This window comes from Benincasa hispida, chromosome 9 (assembly GCF_027475165.1).
Source record: "Benincasa hispida cultivar pf3 chromosome 9, pf3_genome.v1.1, whole genome shotgun sequence".
Classification (NCBI taxonomy): domain Eukaryota; kingdom Viridiplantae; phylum Streptophyta; class Magnoliopsida; order Cucurbitales; family Cucurbitaceae; genus Benincasa; species Benincasa hispida.
The window spans coordinates 79337465-79353143 of NC_143486.1; the positions used below are offsets into that span (position 1 = coordinate 79337465).

The window sequence follows — 15679 nt, forward strand, 5'->3', positions numbered from 1 at the left end:
TCTATTACATTTTGTTTAGATAAACATTGTGTTAAACTTATAACTTTATCAATTAAATTCCTTCACTAGAGTAACATTTGATAAGTTCAGCAATGGACAAATCTCAACAATCCTGGCAGCAAATCAAACATTCTAACTTCACATTCTTCAATTTCCCAGGTTGCATCAAAATTTATAAATAAGCATCACTTTGGAACTTTTTGCAATACAATCATACAATACTGGGATGATACAATAAGAACAAGTGGAAACACAGAAGAAATTGACGTCTTCGGACAAATTCACATGCTACGTTATTTATACACAGGCATCAAGCAGCACATAAAGTGACGAAGAAAAAAAAACTCAAGAGGCCGGACTGAAGAATATATACAGAAAGATACATTAATCTTGGTGCATCAACCGGGTACAAAATAGTCCATCTTATCTATAGGCAAGTTTAGTTCTGATGTTTCCACCTGACAGCCAAAGAGCCCAAAACAATATTTAGGAAGAAAGTCGTAACATGCAGGATTAATTTAACATTTTCTTAACCACAAAAATGAAACTTTTGATTGAGAAAATGAAAAGAAACTAATGCTACTTTCCAAATTTAACAAAAATTTCAAGACTACATTTCTAAAATAAAAGCCCCTTGTAGCAAGGGTTTGGATCATGGTATATAAATTGATATAGAAAAAAACAATAAAAATATCATTTTGGTCATTGTACTTAAAAATTTGTTCAAATGTAGTCCCAATATTTTCAAATGTCTAATTTTAGTCAACATGCTCAAATTTAGTTCCTACTACTAATTTATCGTTGATTTTTTAAAAAACTGTTATGTCTATTAACATTTTTACTATAGATTTTGGAAACATATTCCCATATTATCTTTTCTAGAATGAAAATGATTGTTATTATTGAACCAATTTCAATAAAATTTAACTTCAAGGGAGATTTATTAAAAATACAGGACTAAATTAGACATGAGAAAATATGGGAACTAAAACTTAACCAACTTTATTGTATAGATACCAAAATGATATTTTAACCGAAAAAATTAATGTCTTTTTCAATTATATCGTGGATTGCGTTTACCAACAAAATTAAAATGGTAAAAAGACAGTTTAAACTGTTAACTTTGCATGAACATATCCGCCCAAACTCAAAAGTTAGAACTTGAACATCGTGCATGACATTCTATCTTTTTTGATGTCTAATTCTCATGGATTTCAGCACACCTTGAACCTTAAATCAAAATGCCAAAAAATGTAACTACAAATCCACATTGGTATTTCCTACTAAGTTCAACCTGAACTATCATGCACCTTAAAATACAAGATCCATGTGCCTTCCTCATTTATGGCATATTTAGAAGTAATTTTAAATTGGTTAAAATCACTCGTAAAATATTTTTACTCATTTAAAATCGAATTTAATAGTATAAAAAATGTGTTTAAATATATAATAAAATATTGAATTGATTTTGAGTGATTGTGCGTTTCAGAACGATTTTAGACATGCCAAAATTGATTTTAACCATTTCAAAATCACTTCCAAACATACATTTAAATAGATCTCAAAATTATGGTGGGCATAGTACTCTGAAGTAAAAGTAAGTACCTGATCAAAAGGAACAAAAATAAAAGGTGTATGGTGGGCATAGTACTCTGAAGTAAAAGTAAGTACCTGATCAAAAGGAACAAAAATAAAAGGTGTCATGCCCCGCTTATGAGAAACTGCAGGCACGTCCGGGTTGTGTGTTTCATCGTCTCGCCACCTTTCCACAATGCCAAGGATATCATCTTCAGGATCACCGACCTCATTGTTATTCATACCGCTGGTAACAAGGGTCAGTAGATCCATTCGGTTGTTAGCCCCCGTTGATGTTCCTCTTAACCTATATAGAACAGAAAAGCAGAAGAAACCTTCAGCTAACTGTAGGAAGTTTTATCATTAATCATGCTATATTCATTAGTTGAAGTTGATTCCATCATAGTAGATCCAAAATATACATGGAACAGTTCATTGCAGCAGCTTTGCAATCCAGGGGAGAAAATCTAAAATAAAAAAATAAATGCAGAGATCTGCGAAAATTGCTTCTCTAAAAATAAGTTCAAGATACGTGGAATGGTAAGAGGTCATTAGTCATGGATGAAATGGAATCAATGTATAATTTAGGGTCCTCATTCACATTTTGAGTGTTTGGATTCAACGCATTTTATGATCTCATCATGGTGCTCTCTTTCTGGAAGTCTTTAAGGATTTTTCCACGCAAGACATAAATAGGAGTTGGGGGAGCTTTATTGTTCCTTTCTAGTTACTTCTTGTTACCATTATATTTTCCTTCGTACTTTTTGTAACTCTATTTTAAGCAGTTTCTTTTGGTTTGGTTTCTTTGTATCTTGGAGCATTAATCTTTATTCAATGAAGAGTTTGGCATCCCTTTACAAAAGAGAACTCATCAGTGACGTGACTTTATCTTCAATTCCATTATGATGTAGATCATGATTAGTAATTGGTGCAAATGAAAAAGACAAGCTATAAGGAGCTAATTGAAATGAATCGTGAATAACTTTGAGAAAGGCTAATAGTACCCTTTACAACTAGTACTTTTATCGTTAATCAACCTGTATCTATACTCTTTTTTATATAGAAGTGAACACCTCGAGGGTCTTATATTACTAGATCACATAAGTATAGGTGGGCGGAACCAGAATTATACAAGATCAACACAACTTAAAAAAATCAAACAAGCCTATAACAAACCTCATGCGGATTCTGAGCACAGTAGGACGTGCACCTGGGTACAAAACAGCTGCTTCAACCTGCAGTGATATGATCATAAGTTCTGGACAGACTGCCAAAATTTAAGAACCAACTGCTAGAACAAAAAGAGTGTTGAAATGCCTTGAATTCTAATCAGAATTGGTTTGGGAGATTGAATCCTAAACCTAATTAGAATTGGTATTTGATATATTTAATTATTTAATTCTTTTCCTTCTCCACTTAGGATTTAGAGAAGTGCACCATATAAAATCTCTAACCCTATAGGCATTATTTGACAGATTATGTATTTTTTTTTAAATACAGCCCGGAGTGGTGATAAAGTGCAGCAGGAAGAGGAACTGCTTTAGATATCTCTATTTTTCTCGTATTCTGAACATCGCACTATGCCTATCTGTCTTTTGCCTATGTATTTTAGCATAAGTCTCTCTCAGCTGTGCGTAAACAATCCTCTTCAACATTCTAGCTTTTATAAGAATCGAAGAAATTCTGAGTTCGTGCCACGACGATCTGTATGAAGGGAGATTTTTTAAAATGTCGTGAAGCTTCTGCGCAAGGGGTCTCGGCAGGTTTCAATGAGGTTCCTCTTTTCCGTCTGTGTCGCTCTTTTTTTTTGGGGAGTGAGTGCCATGACCTATTTAGGCAAATTACATATTTTTTCCTGTAACATTATCTCTAATAAAATCAATCTCCCTTTGCCTCGTGGACGTAGCTAACATATTGTTAGTGAATCACGCAAATTTGTGTGTCGATCTTCTCTATTCTTTTTACGTTCTATAATATTCTTTAATTGTTGATTTTGTAACAAATTGGTATTAGAGCCTATTCGTTAGGATTTTGAAATTCCACATTTGTTTGACAATTAAAGACGTATGGCGAGAACATACAAATCGACAAATTTACCAGGAGAGCAATGCAGTTCGATTAGGGACAATTTCCACAAAATTGTCGATTACTAGAGTCTCCACCGTTAGATCGTACTGAATCTTGGTCAGCTTGTTGGAACCATATAAGGTCTTGTTTTGAACGGTTGAATCATCGCTTTGAGCTCTGGTTTTATTCGTAGTCGCTGCTAAATAGAATCTGTAAAATTGGAGTGTAGTTCGGTTTTTCAAGGACAAATTTCATAAAGTTGTTGATTTCCAGAGTTTCAACCGTTGGATCGTGCTGAATTTTAGTCAGCCTGTTCGAGACCTATTGGGTGTCATCTTGAACGGCTGAACCATCGTTTTGAGCTCTGGTTTATGTAAGTAGTTGCTGCTGAACAGAATCTGTAAAACAATAGTCTAGTTCAATTTTTCAGGGACAATTATCACAAAGTTGTCGATTGCTAAACTTTCAACCGTTGGATCGTGCTGAATTTTAGTCAGCCTGTTGGAGACGCATTAGGTATCATTTTGAACGGTTAGATTGCCGTTTTGAGTAATGGTTTGGTCTGTCGTTGCTGCTGAACAGAATCTGTAAAACTGCAGTGTAGTTTGGTTTCTCAGGGACAACTTCTACGAAGCTGTCCATTGCTAAAGTTTCAACCGTCTTAATTTTGGTCAGCCTTTTGGGGACTCATTGGGTCTCATTTTGAACGGTTAGATCTTCGTTTTGAACTTTGGGTTTGTCTTTATAATGTAGTTCGGTTTTTTAGGGACAAGAGTTCTAACCATTGGATCTGCTAATTTGATTCGGAAGTTTTTCTTCGCAAACTCAAGTTGTTCGTAATTCTGCCACCTTGAGTTTGAGGGAGAAGTCTGAGTACATTTGGCAATATATTTATGTCGCATTTGATACAACTGTGGGTTTTTTGTTTCCAGTCCAGATCTGTTGATTTGATTTGGAAGTTTTTCATCACAAATTTAAGTTGTTTATCATTCTACCACCTTGAGTTTGAGGGAGAAGTCAGTGTATATCTGACAATATATTTATGTTGTATTTGATACATTTGTAGCCAGGTTGTCTGTTTCTAGTCCAGATCTGCTAATTCGGAAGTTTTTTCTTTGCAAACTCAAGTTTTCGTCATTGTACCACCTTGAGTTTGAGGGAGAAGTCTGAGTACATTTAGCAATATATTTATGTGGCATTTGGTAGATCTGTGGGTTCTTTGTTTCTAATCCAAATTTGTTGATTTGATTTGGAAGTTTTTTCTTCGTAAACTTAAGTTGTTCGTTATTTTACCACCTTGAGTTTGAGGAAAAAGTCTGAGTACGTTTGGCAATATATTTATATTGCAATTGGTACGTCTATGAGCTTTATGTTTCCAACCCAGATCTGTTGATTTGAATCGGAGGTTTTTCCTTCAAAAACTCAAGTTGTTCATCATTCTACCACCTTGAGTTTGAGGGAGAAGTTTGAATACATTTGGCAATATATTTATGTTGCATTTGATACATCTGTGAGTTTTTTGTTTCCAGTCCAGATTTGCTGTTTTGATTCGAAAATTTTTTCTTTGCAAACTCAAGTTGTTTTTCATTCTACTACCTTGAGTTTGACGGAGAAGTTTGAGTATATCTGGTACATCGTTGTTTGGATTTGTTGAATGTTTTGAATTGTTTGTGGTTCCTGATGGGACACTTTAAGGCATGAAGAAGTCTGAGTACATGTGGCAATGTGTTTTATGTTGTATATGATACATTTGTTATCTGTGAGAGAATTCAAGTCAAGGTGGAGATTTGTTGGAATACCTTGAATCCTAATCAGAATTGGTTTAGGAGATTTCAAGTCAAGGTGGAGATTTGTTGGAATGCCTTGAATCCTAAACTTAATTAGAATTGGTATTTGATATATTTAATTATTTAATTATTTTCCTTCTCCACTTAGGGTTTAGAGAATTGCACTATATAAACTCTTTAACCCTATATGCATTATTTGGCAGATTCTGTATTTTTTTTTTTTTAACATTTTCTCTAATAAAATTGTTCTCCCTTTGTCCCGTGGATGTAACTAACAAATTTTTAGTGAATCATGTAAATTTTTGTGTCAATCTTCTTTATACGTTCAATTGTATTCTTTAATTGTTAATTTTGTAACAAAGAGCAGTGTATCTCCTCCAAAGAGACCATAATTTTAGCACTTCTTTTATCCTCGCTGATGAGCGTGCCTTGTTGTAAGCCACTTGGCATCCAAGGAAATCTCTACTTATCTTCTTTATTTAATAAGTCGTTTCTTATAGGGAAGAAAAAAACATTCCGAAAAGAATGCAATTTAGATTTACCTTATCATCTGACAAGGTATAGTGTCCACCAAAAATACAGTCGGCTTTTGATGCACGAAAATTCATGCACTTGGCCACATCCTTAATCTTCTGTGAAGAATTCTAGAAGTAACAAATTAAAAGTGCAAATGCGAGCAATTAGATACGAAACACATTAATTATTTTGGAAAGGCTAAATGATAGTTAATAACCACCTTGTAGAGAAAGCGCCCAGAAGGAAAAAATCTGATGTAACGGAAATAGCACACCTGCAGAAGTTGGTCAAAAGGAAAGGGGACACAATTTAATAGGAAAAAGAATAAGAAAAAGAAAACATTAGTCTAATTACAATGTGCCAGAAGACTAGAGAACTACTAGTAATAATCTTAAAATAAGCTCAGTTTTTTTATTTCCTCAACCAATAATAAAAGGCCTTTGAGCCCATTATGCTCATAAATACTCTTACACTATCAGCTAAAAGGGATGAATGCAATGGCAAACACCCTTGGAGCATGTTCGATTTTAAAAAGTATAGGGGGGAATTTAAATGCAAATCAGAACTTAATTACATTTATGTCCCATAAACACCTGCTCTAACAAGTTATTACCCAGCCAAAAGAATAACCATAACAAACACAATTATTCTATTAAAAAATTAAATCTTATATCGTGCTTGAAAACAAACTAATATTAATCTTCCAGCCCACACAACAAGCCCAAAAAAACAAACATACCAGGTGAACTGGATTGGTAATCTTCCACTCTGCAATCCCAGCACGTATATAAGTATTCCTGCTAACATAAAGACCTGAAGCTCATAACAAAAACTAGTTATATACCTTCAATCCAAAACGCAGACTACAAGAAGGCAGTAGAAGACATTTCTCAGATATAAAATTGTCAAATGGGCCGATCCACATAATCACCCCTGGCGAAATCCAAAGTAACAACAAAGACCTCTCATCTATCAACAGCATTAAACCCTCCCTAATTCTTCAGCTTTTTTAGCACATAACACCAGGCATCTTGGTGGAAAGATAAGTGAGGCAGTAATGACGTATGAAAATTAAATCCATTCTCAATCCTATTATACGAAGTGGCTCAAAGACTGTCAAGTCCAGCTACATGGCCATGAACTCAACTGTCCAAGATATTATCTTCCTCATCTCTCTTCTAAATAAAAAATGTTTCAAGGTCAAATAGCAATTCCAATTTTTAAAAAACTTAATAAAACCTTTGATGCATTGGTTCAAACACACAAATATTGCAAAGCCAACAAGACTTCTAGTTCCAAATGTAATTAACAAAGATTGATATTTTCTCAGTACGAGAAAATATATAAATAGTAAAATATTGCGAATTGTTGGATCCCAATTTGTTAGGCATTGTTTATATGGCATCTTAAATTTTAATAAGAAGTATACAGTAAATGTATATTTGCTATCTGAAATACAAAATAATTACAAGGCTAACTCAGTGATGAAAAACTTGTATACTTTAATAATTTTCGGAAGAGAAGAATACAACAGAGGTAACCATATGCTCAAAATAAAGTCATGAGGATTCGTAGTGTATCATATAGTTCTCACCATCAGTGCGGATCCTTGGCCGCAAAAGCCACATTTTTCTCCAGGATCCATCATACATAGACTGCAAAAACTTGTAGTTTTCAACCACACTAGATAGCTGTAGAGAATAGAACTCATGTAAGAATTCGTGTTTAATATTTATATGCTATATCTCTTTGGATATTTCATTTAGCAATGAAATTGTTTCTTATCCAAAAAAATATTTATATGCTATATGTCAAGAAGATTCAGCCACTAAACATTCGGTAACTTCACCTGCCAAGCCTTCAAACAAGCACTACGCCAGAATACAGGATTACGAATAGTATATCTCCATTTTCGGCAGACACACGATGCCCGTCCCAGGTCATAAGGAGTCATTCTGGCAAAGACCTATTTAAGAAAAAAGGAGCTCTACCTATAAGAAATTTTGGAAGAAAGCAAAAAGTTTGAAGCAAGGGATTAATCCACCATGACAACCTCACCTCAAACAATAACTCATCTGGCAAGGAGCGATGTATTAATGCTGGATCAATAAATGGCTGCCGACTCGAACTTCCAAATGGCGCAACAGGTCTAACATTAACCCCATAGAGATCTGAAATAGAACACCTGAAAACAATAAGAACAAATAAAAAACCATAATGCAGAAACTAAGTTCTATGGGGGAGGAAAGAAGGATTAAATATCTGGACAAACAACAATAACTAGTGCCATGGGGAAGTACCAAGCCACGGCCTTTTTGTAATGAAATACTGAACAGTCTTCAACCGCAAAGCTGATTCAAGTTCAGCAGGAACCTTCAACGCATAATCTGCAAGAGAAGAGAAAAAAAAATTAGACAAGACAATTTTATCCCAATTTCAAATTCTATAATTCTCTGGTACGTGTTCATGAAGGAAAAAAACGCATATATCATACCAAAAAAAACCCATCTACGTAAAAAAAATGCAAGAAAAAGGAAAATGATTGAGTCTACACGATAATCTTTACCCATAACTTCCTATTTAACAGAATAAAATAAAAACTATGTGGGGTATTGGGGAATTACAGAAGGAAGCAATTTGTAGAAATTAAGACATGCCTTAACCCTAAAATACAAAAAGATCTAAGGAACCACTAAAAACTCAAAGCAAGATCCAAGATGAAATTATAAAATTCGACCGAGTATGATCGTCATGGAATTGAAGAACATCAAAACCAACGTACCTGAAGCCATGAGTGTACGGATACTCCCTCTGGAGATGATTCGGGTCAACTGCTAAAATTTCTCGGGAAAATTATGAAAGAACAACAAATAGAGAAATCGGAACAGTCGTTCGAGGGTTCAACTGAATTTCCCCCTTCATTCCATTTTTCATTACAAACACCGACTTGCAAAGAATGGGGATTTAAGATTGGGCCACTATTGACATTCAGATTCTGATCATGTGGCATCTAATTTAATCGTAGCCTTCCATACGCCTCCCAAAGAGTGGGGAATGGATTTTTTTTTTCTCGAGAAGAATTGGGAGAGTGGAAATCGATTACTTTTTTTTCTTTGTTTTTTAATACACCTTTGATCTAACATTTTCGGCTGATGTGTATTTGTTCTCTCAAATCTAGAAATTCATTCAAAATAATTTCTAAACATATTTTGATTGTTAGTTGACTAAACTTAACAATGAGATTGTTAATTTATGTACTGCGGGAGGAAGGTTTGAAGATGTGAGAAGTTTAAGACCTATCTATAAGTCTCTATTTTTCTTTCTTTTTTTCTTTTCTTTCATATCCTTGATCATTTATGATTTTCACAAAGTTATTAAAACATCAATTTTGTGGGCTAATTCTTGATTTCTTGATTTATCTCTCGCTTAAGAATAATATCATGATTGTTTAAAAAACTAGGTCGAATATCGAAGGATTGCAAAGGAGGTGAAGGAAATTGGTAATAGAGTAAGAAGAAAAATAGGCTACGTGTAAGACATAACCCTAGAGAAATATTAAACTAATATAATTTTTAAGCCAACAAATAAATCACCAATTTCATTGCCAAAGTCATACTTTTGTTAGTAATTAACAGTCAAAACATGTTTATGGACTATTTAGAACTATTTTTTAAATCTCATGGGTAAAAGTATTAATTTTGAAACTTGAGAATCAAATAGACATCGACTCAAAACCTTAGAATACCATTTTTTAGATTTTATATATTGGGGCCTTATAAATATAGTCGGTTCAAACTATTAAAGGGATAACAAACAATTAACAGACTACTTAATTAAAACTTATTACTTCTGATAATAATATCCAGCAAAAATATTAGAAAATCCACGAACCAATATTAGGATAACTAACGGCCCGGCTCGTTATCATAATATAATCCTAATCTTTTGTTCCTTGTCCATCTCAAAAGAATGGGGAATAGATTATTGTTTTTTTTTATTAGAATATCATTTTGAGATTTATATATCGGGACATTGCAAATTCAAAGACGATATAAGTTAGTATTAGTAGGAGTCTATCACTATTTTTTTTTGTTATATTTGCGATTTTAAAAATGTAACTATATATTGGATTATTATTCTAAAAAGACAACAAATTAATTAATAGAGTGCTTAATTGAAATATATCCCTTGAATATTGAATGAAAACAAAGAAAAATAATAGAGTAACAAACTATCAGAACTAAAATTTATTCCTTATAATAATATTGAAGGAAAAAAATGGAAAATCTGGCCCGACCCATAATCATAATATAGTCGTAGTCTCCCACTCCCTATCCACCTCCCCACCTCCCAAAATAATGAGAAATGAATTTTCTTTTCTAGAGAATGATGGGAGAACGGAAATGGATGACATTGTTTTTAGTTAAAATATCATTCTTCGTATTTATATATTTGTTAATTATTCGATTTTATTTTCAACCGATGTTAAGTTTAGTTCTACCATTAGTTTTCTTTCTTGTTCGTTTGAATATTTATATTTTTAAATAATGTCTAAAATATTCATTTGGATTATATATAGTTAATTTGTATAATATGAAGAATTCCTTATTTCATTTTATAATAAAATGGGATGGAGGATTTGAACAACGAATCTTTTGGTCCTCAGTACATAATTTTGTTTATTTGGACAATCCTTTCTTATTCATTTTGGGCTAATTAGTCAAATTTAAAATAAATAAATAATTAAATACTTTTTTTTAGTTTTCAAATTTTGACATGAATATTAAAAATATTTCTAAGATGTAAGCCATCAAAACACATAAATTATTAATCAATATATAAAAGCAGTAATCATAGACTTAATTTTCAACATTCAAAAACCAAACAAAACGAGATAGAGGGAATTAAATCCCCATTTCTAAGGATCGGGCAACAAAATCCCCATACATCAGAAATAGTTGTTATCTTTTAATCATAACATTTTAGTTTTAGGTTTTTGACCCTCTAATTTTTTATCATTTGGCTTTAAATTAACCAAATTTAAAATCAAATCTACTACACATGTCGATCTCGATAAAAAAAGTAGTACAGTATAATATGCTCATGAAAAAGAAGTCACAGCAAATCAGTTGCTTTTATAAATATACACATATGTAAATAACTGAATTGAACAATAAAAAAACTAATTCTCAGACCAAATGCCCATTCATGCCTTAGTTGTTTCTTTCATGATTCATGAAAGCTTTTTTTTACATATATATTTTTAGTAATGGCCCTTAGGGTAACACCCAAAATTAATTGGAAGTAATTTTTACAAACATCAGATTGTATATTTCAAAAATATTTTTAAATTTGAATTTTTTCAAGAAATATTTTTAGTATTATTTTTAGACAAATTTACCATTTTTTATTATTTCCATTCCCAATTTTATATATATTTCTCTATTTTTAAAACTTTCTTAATGATGGAGAGCGAGAAACTGTATTTATCATGAGTAAGAAACTGTATTTATCATGAGTAGAGAAGATATATTTAATATAATTTTTTTCATACTTTCAAATAGAGAGTGAAAATGCATTTATTTGTTGAGATTTGTTCATTTATTTGATTTAATTGGATAATATACATCATAACACTAAGTATTTGAAAATATTCTAACCAAAATATGAAATATACTACAATATATAAATTAAAGATTGATTTATAATATATGAAATATACCACGATATATAAATAATATTGACTTAATGTTCGACACAAATTACAGTATATATCATAGTATATATCCATTTAAGTAATCAGAAATCCCAACATATCCACAATACACGTAAGCCCTAGAAAAAAAACTCTCAATTAATTTTATATTATAACAAATACTTGAAATGTTGTCAATACACCTTAAAACATATACAAAGTTAAGATCCGTAGATATTACAATATATAAATGAAAAGTATATATTGTTTAATCGAATTTCTTTATCAGTTATCGTATAGTATACAAATCACATATTGACTTAATATTCAACATAAATCACAATATATATTAAATAAACAACGTTACAAGGAATGCATATTCCATCAGAGGTTTATAACATATATATTTAGGGTTTAAAAAAAAGTTCACCTCGATCTTGGTGCGACAAATTTGTATAGACGACACAAATACAGTCTATCTTCATCTCTCCATCTTCATACAATAACTCTACATCATCTCTTATTCTTTTTCAGCTGTGGCCGCCATGGATCTATATAGACAGCTAAATCTTGGGGAGCAAACCACAAATGAGAGAATCAACGAAAACTCGACTAGCGACTTACCTCAACGACCCGCGATCGGCGACCGAAAGTCAATGATGATGGAAAATGATTAATGAACAAGGGCAAACGATCGATTACGACGAGCGAGCGAGTGATTGATGAATGAGGATGAATAGTGCGCGACAAACTGGCAAAGGACGGTTGGCGACAGTGGTCGAATCCAATGGGCAAACAACGGACTGGTGAACGACGACGACGATGGTCGACCAAATCCAATGGGTGAACGACAATAAGGAAGGGATTTTAAATCACCAAAAGGAGAAAAAAGAGGGAGGAAGGAGAAAAGAGAGAGGAGGAAGAAAGAGGATGTAGGGCAGTCAATGATTTTTCTTTTTTTGAAAAGAAACATTAATGAACGTGAAATCCTAAGCCTTTGCATAAAGGAGAGAGAATCACAAATTCACACACACACATATATATATTTGTGTGTAGGAACAAGGATTAAATTGTAAATAGTCACGGGACATTAGTGGAAAAACAAAATCAACTAGTTTTTTTTTTAATTTTTTTTTTATTTTTAATTTTTAATTTTAAAGATGAAAGGTTCAAGCCAAGCATTTTATGTCGAAACCCTTAATTCAATGCTCTTTCATGGGCTGTTATCTTGAATCCATCTCATGATCTGAGCAAAATTAAGAAGCTTTTGTGTAAAACGATCAACTAATATTCCTCCTCAGCACCATAATCATCAAATCCATAGCCATACTCTTCCTCATTTTCGAAATCATAATACTCGTTACCATAAGTTTCTGTGGGATCTTCACCTTCGATGTCGACATTCTCTTCAAACATTGTATCGGTATGATTGTCTTCGAGGTCGACTTCAAGCTCGGATGAACTATTCTCTTTACTACTTGAGGCTCCCTGCTTTTCTCTTGAATCAGGTGTAGGCTGCACAAATTATTTGGCAGTTATAATAACCATGTGTACTAATTGAAATAATCAAGAAGGTTAAACTCCTTTTTTTCCACCCTTTCTTTGGGCATGGTTATTTTCAGGTATTGATGATATAGTTACAGCCACCTTAGAACATGTAAATACCAAAACAACAAAGAAGACATAGATAGATAAACATACTGTATCAGAGAAGAGTTTGTCCAACACGTCGAAGTTAAATTTTGAACTGAGCCTCTGCGGAGAATAGTTGTGGGAAATAAGCTAATGAGTGAATACATGTAACATGGCCAAACAAACTAGCTTAGCATGCACAAAGGCCATGGAATTATAAAATTCATACCCTTCCCCATGCCAAAACAACCCGGAAACAAACATGTGAATTACACTATAGAGTTTCTTAAGAAAATTATTTTTTTAAAAAAAAAAAATGTATCTAATGAAATTTTTTCATGAAAGCACATCCATGTTCTCCATACAGGAGCAATAAGACATAATTATGAGTGGAATTTGGTCTAATAGAATTGGAAAATGGAAACTAATACGAAAATTGACTAGAATGGATCCATTGGGATAAATAGCATGCCCACCCAACGAATCTATTCACTAGTTTATCTCGCTGATATACCTTCTTAGTTAACATTTCACGCGAAGCTTCTGTACCGGCTTGAGCAGGGTTGTTTATTGGAGCTTCTTTTTCCCTTGGCCTCTGCTTTCCAACAGTATAAGAAATTATATATCATACTATAAAATGTAAAGATGCAAAATTCCTATCCAATGTTTTTCAGGATTAAAACTTCTGATCTAACATGAAAACTACTGATCTAACATGAATTGTAGTTAATCAAATACCTTTTTTGATTTTTTAATCATAGCTGCAGCTCCAACAACATCACGGCCTAGTTTCTTAGCTGTTTGGTCCTGAAAATCATGCATATCATTTATTTGGAAATCAAATTATGATTGAAACGTAAAACACCTTTTTTCCTGTGTAAGTATAAGTGAAGACTTTCTTAGAAGCAATCAAATGGTTATTGAGAGGGGTAAGAAGCCTGTAACCTGAAGATAGTCTTTGTTAATTTTCTCCCAAATAATCTTTTTATAATGTGCCTCCTTCCTATTGTTTAGGTAAGAGTCCACCTATAATTCGCGAAAAACTCTGGTTAAAACACCATACATACACTAGCAGAAATTTCAGAAATCAAAAGCTAATGCAGTTTAGTAGTTGAGTACCTCAATGTCAAGAACATCACCAAGGTCTTCTGATTCTTCATTGGATGGAGAAGGTTTATCCTTATGTTTGAAGAACATGCTGAACAAAGATGCATCGACAGTTTTCATCTGAAAACAATACCAGCATTTACCAAAATCAAAATTCAATCAGTTTCAATAGCTAGATGCTATATCTTTCTAAACAATAGATAGTGACAATCTACTAACACCAGGAAGCCGTAGTAGAAAACCTTTTGACATTACAACATCAAGTTACACACTACCTTCCGCACAGACGAAACAATAAATCCAGCCAGAAACATATCATCTCAAGAACAAATAAGAAAAACAGACCTGAACGGTCAAATATATTATAAGGATGACTGCAGATTTTTCAGATTCAATAAAACTGCTACGTTTTTTTAGTAGCAGCTTTAGAGAATATACTAACTATCAGTTTCCAAAATCTCCTCATCGAAAATAATTATTTCAATTTATAAATACAAAATACATAACTAACTTCACATTTACGCCCACTGTATTTTCACTTTGTTATCGAGACATGTACTAAAAATCGGCTGCATAAATGCAGTACAATCGCCTTCACCTGAAAGCCAACGTTCTAAAACTTCGTTTCATCACTGATTAACCTTAAAGCCAACCTAGATAGACAACTGAAAGAGCCAAAAACGGTGATGCTTAACCTAAATATTTTCCAATTACGAGAGGCAGAAAGTAAACAAACAGAAAAATCCAAGAACAATCCATACCAAAATTTCATTCATAACATTAAAGAACAAAAGCATGATTGATTGAATACTTACGATGCTGATCAACGAATCGGAATGCACATAGCGCAACCAAATCACTCGCTGCCGATGAAAGAGACTTCAAGAAGAAAAAACATGCACTAGTTCTGCCGTTTGTTGATTGAACACGAAAAGAAATTCGGAATTTCGACGACGATCCGTCGCCGCCTAAAAGAAAAGCATTTGTAAGTTATATATATATATATATTGTGGAAACAAAAGAGAGAAGAACGGGCTCGACCTTTATTTCAGAACCGGCCCAGTATTGTAAGGCCTTATACATGGACCGGCCCCTTCTTATTACTTCTTAGTGGGCTTAACAAATTTTAAACAAATAATTTTAAAATGTAGTTTGAAATTTAAAATTTCCCTTTTTTTAGATCTGTTTTTAAATAAAAAAAAAAAAACTCTAATAATTTAGAATAATTATGTTGAAATTATTTTTCATGCACATGTTCAAGGGAAAAAAATAATGTTGTGTCGCCGGAAATTTGAGGAAA

The 15679-nt window shown here is 32.8% G+C and overlaps 2 protein-coding genes across 3 annotated transcripts; both read right to left on the minus strand.

Annotated features, from left to right (window-relative positions):
• Positions 1-113: 113 nt before the first annotated feature.
• On the minus strand, positions 114-9293 carry FBP7 (F-box protein 7). 2 transcript variants are annotated; one of them, XM_039042952.2, is made up of 11 exons: positions 8728-9293; positions 8246-8332; positions 8004-8116; positions 7795-7911; positions 7540-7636; positions 6685-6758; positions 6166-6219; positions 5972-6073; positions 2752-2810; positions 1672-1882; positions 114-458 (listed from the first exon to the last, which is right to left on the minus strand). In XM_039042952.2, exons 1-11 carry the CDS (start codon positions 8735-8737, stop codon positions 399-401), a joined length of 984 nt encoding a protein of 327 aa, XP_038898880.1. In that variant the 5' UTR covers positions 8738-9293; the 3' UTR covers positions 114-398. The 2 variants fall into 2 exon arrangements, with proteins under 2 accessions (XP_038898880.1, XP_038898881.1); XM_039042953.2 differs by lacking the exon at positions 5972-6073 and having other exon boundaries at positions 8728-9046.
• Positions 9294-12616: 3323 nt separating this feature from the next.
• Positions 12617-15390, minus strand: LOC120084484 (zinc ion binding / transcription regulator). Its single transcript, XM_039040276.2, has 7 exons — positions 15195-15390; positions 14392-14499; positions 14218-14298; positions 14011-14079; positions 13787-13867; positions 13342-13395; positions 12617-13155 (listed from the first exon to the last, which is right to left on the minus strand). The coding sequence occupies exons 2-7, from the start codon at positions 14497-14499 to the stop codon at positions 12925-12927; spliced, it is 624 nt and encodes a 207-aa protein (XP_038896204.1). The 5' UTR covers positions 15195-15390; the 3' UTR covers positions 12617-12924.
• Between the last annotated feature and the right edge of the window lie 289 nt (positions 15391-15679).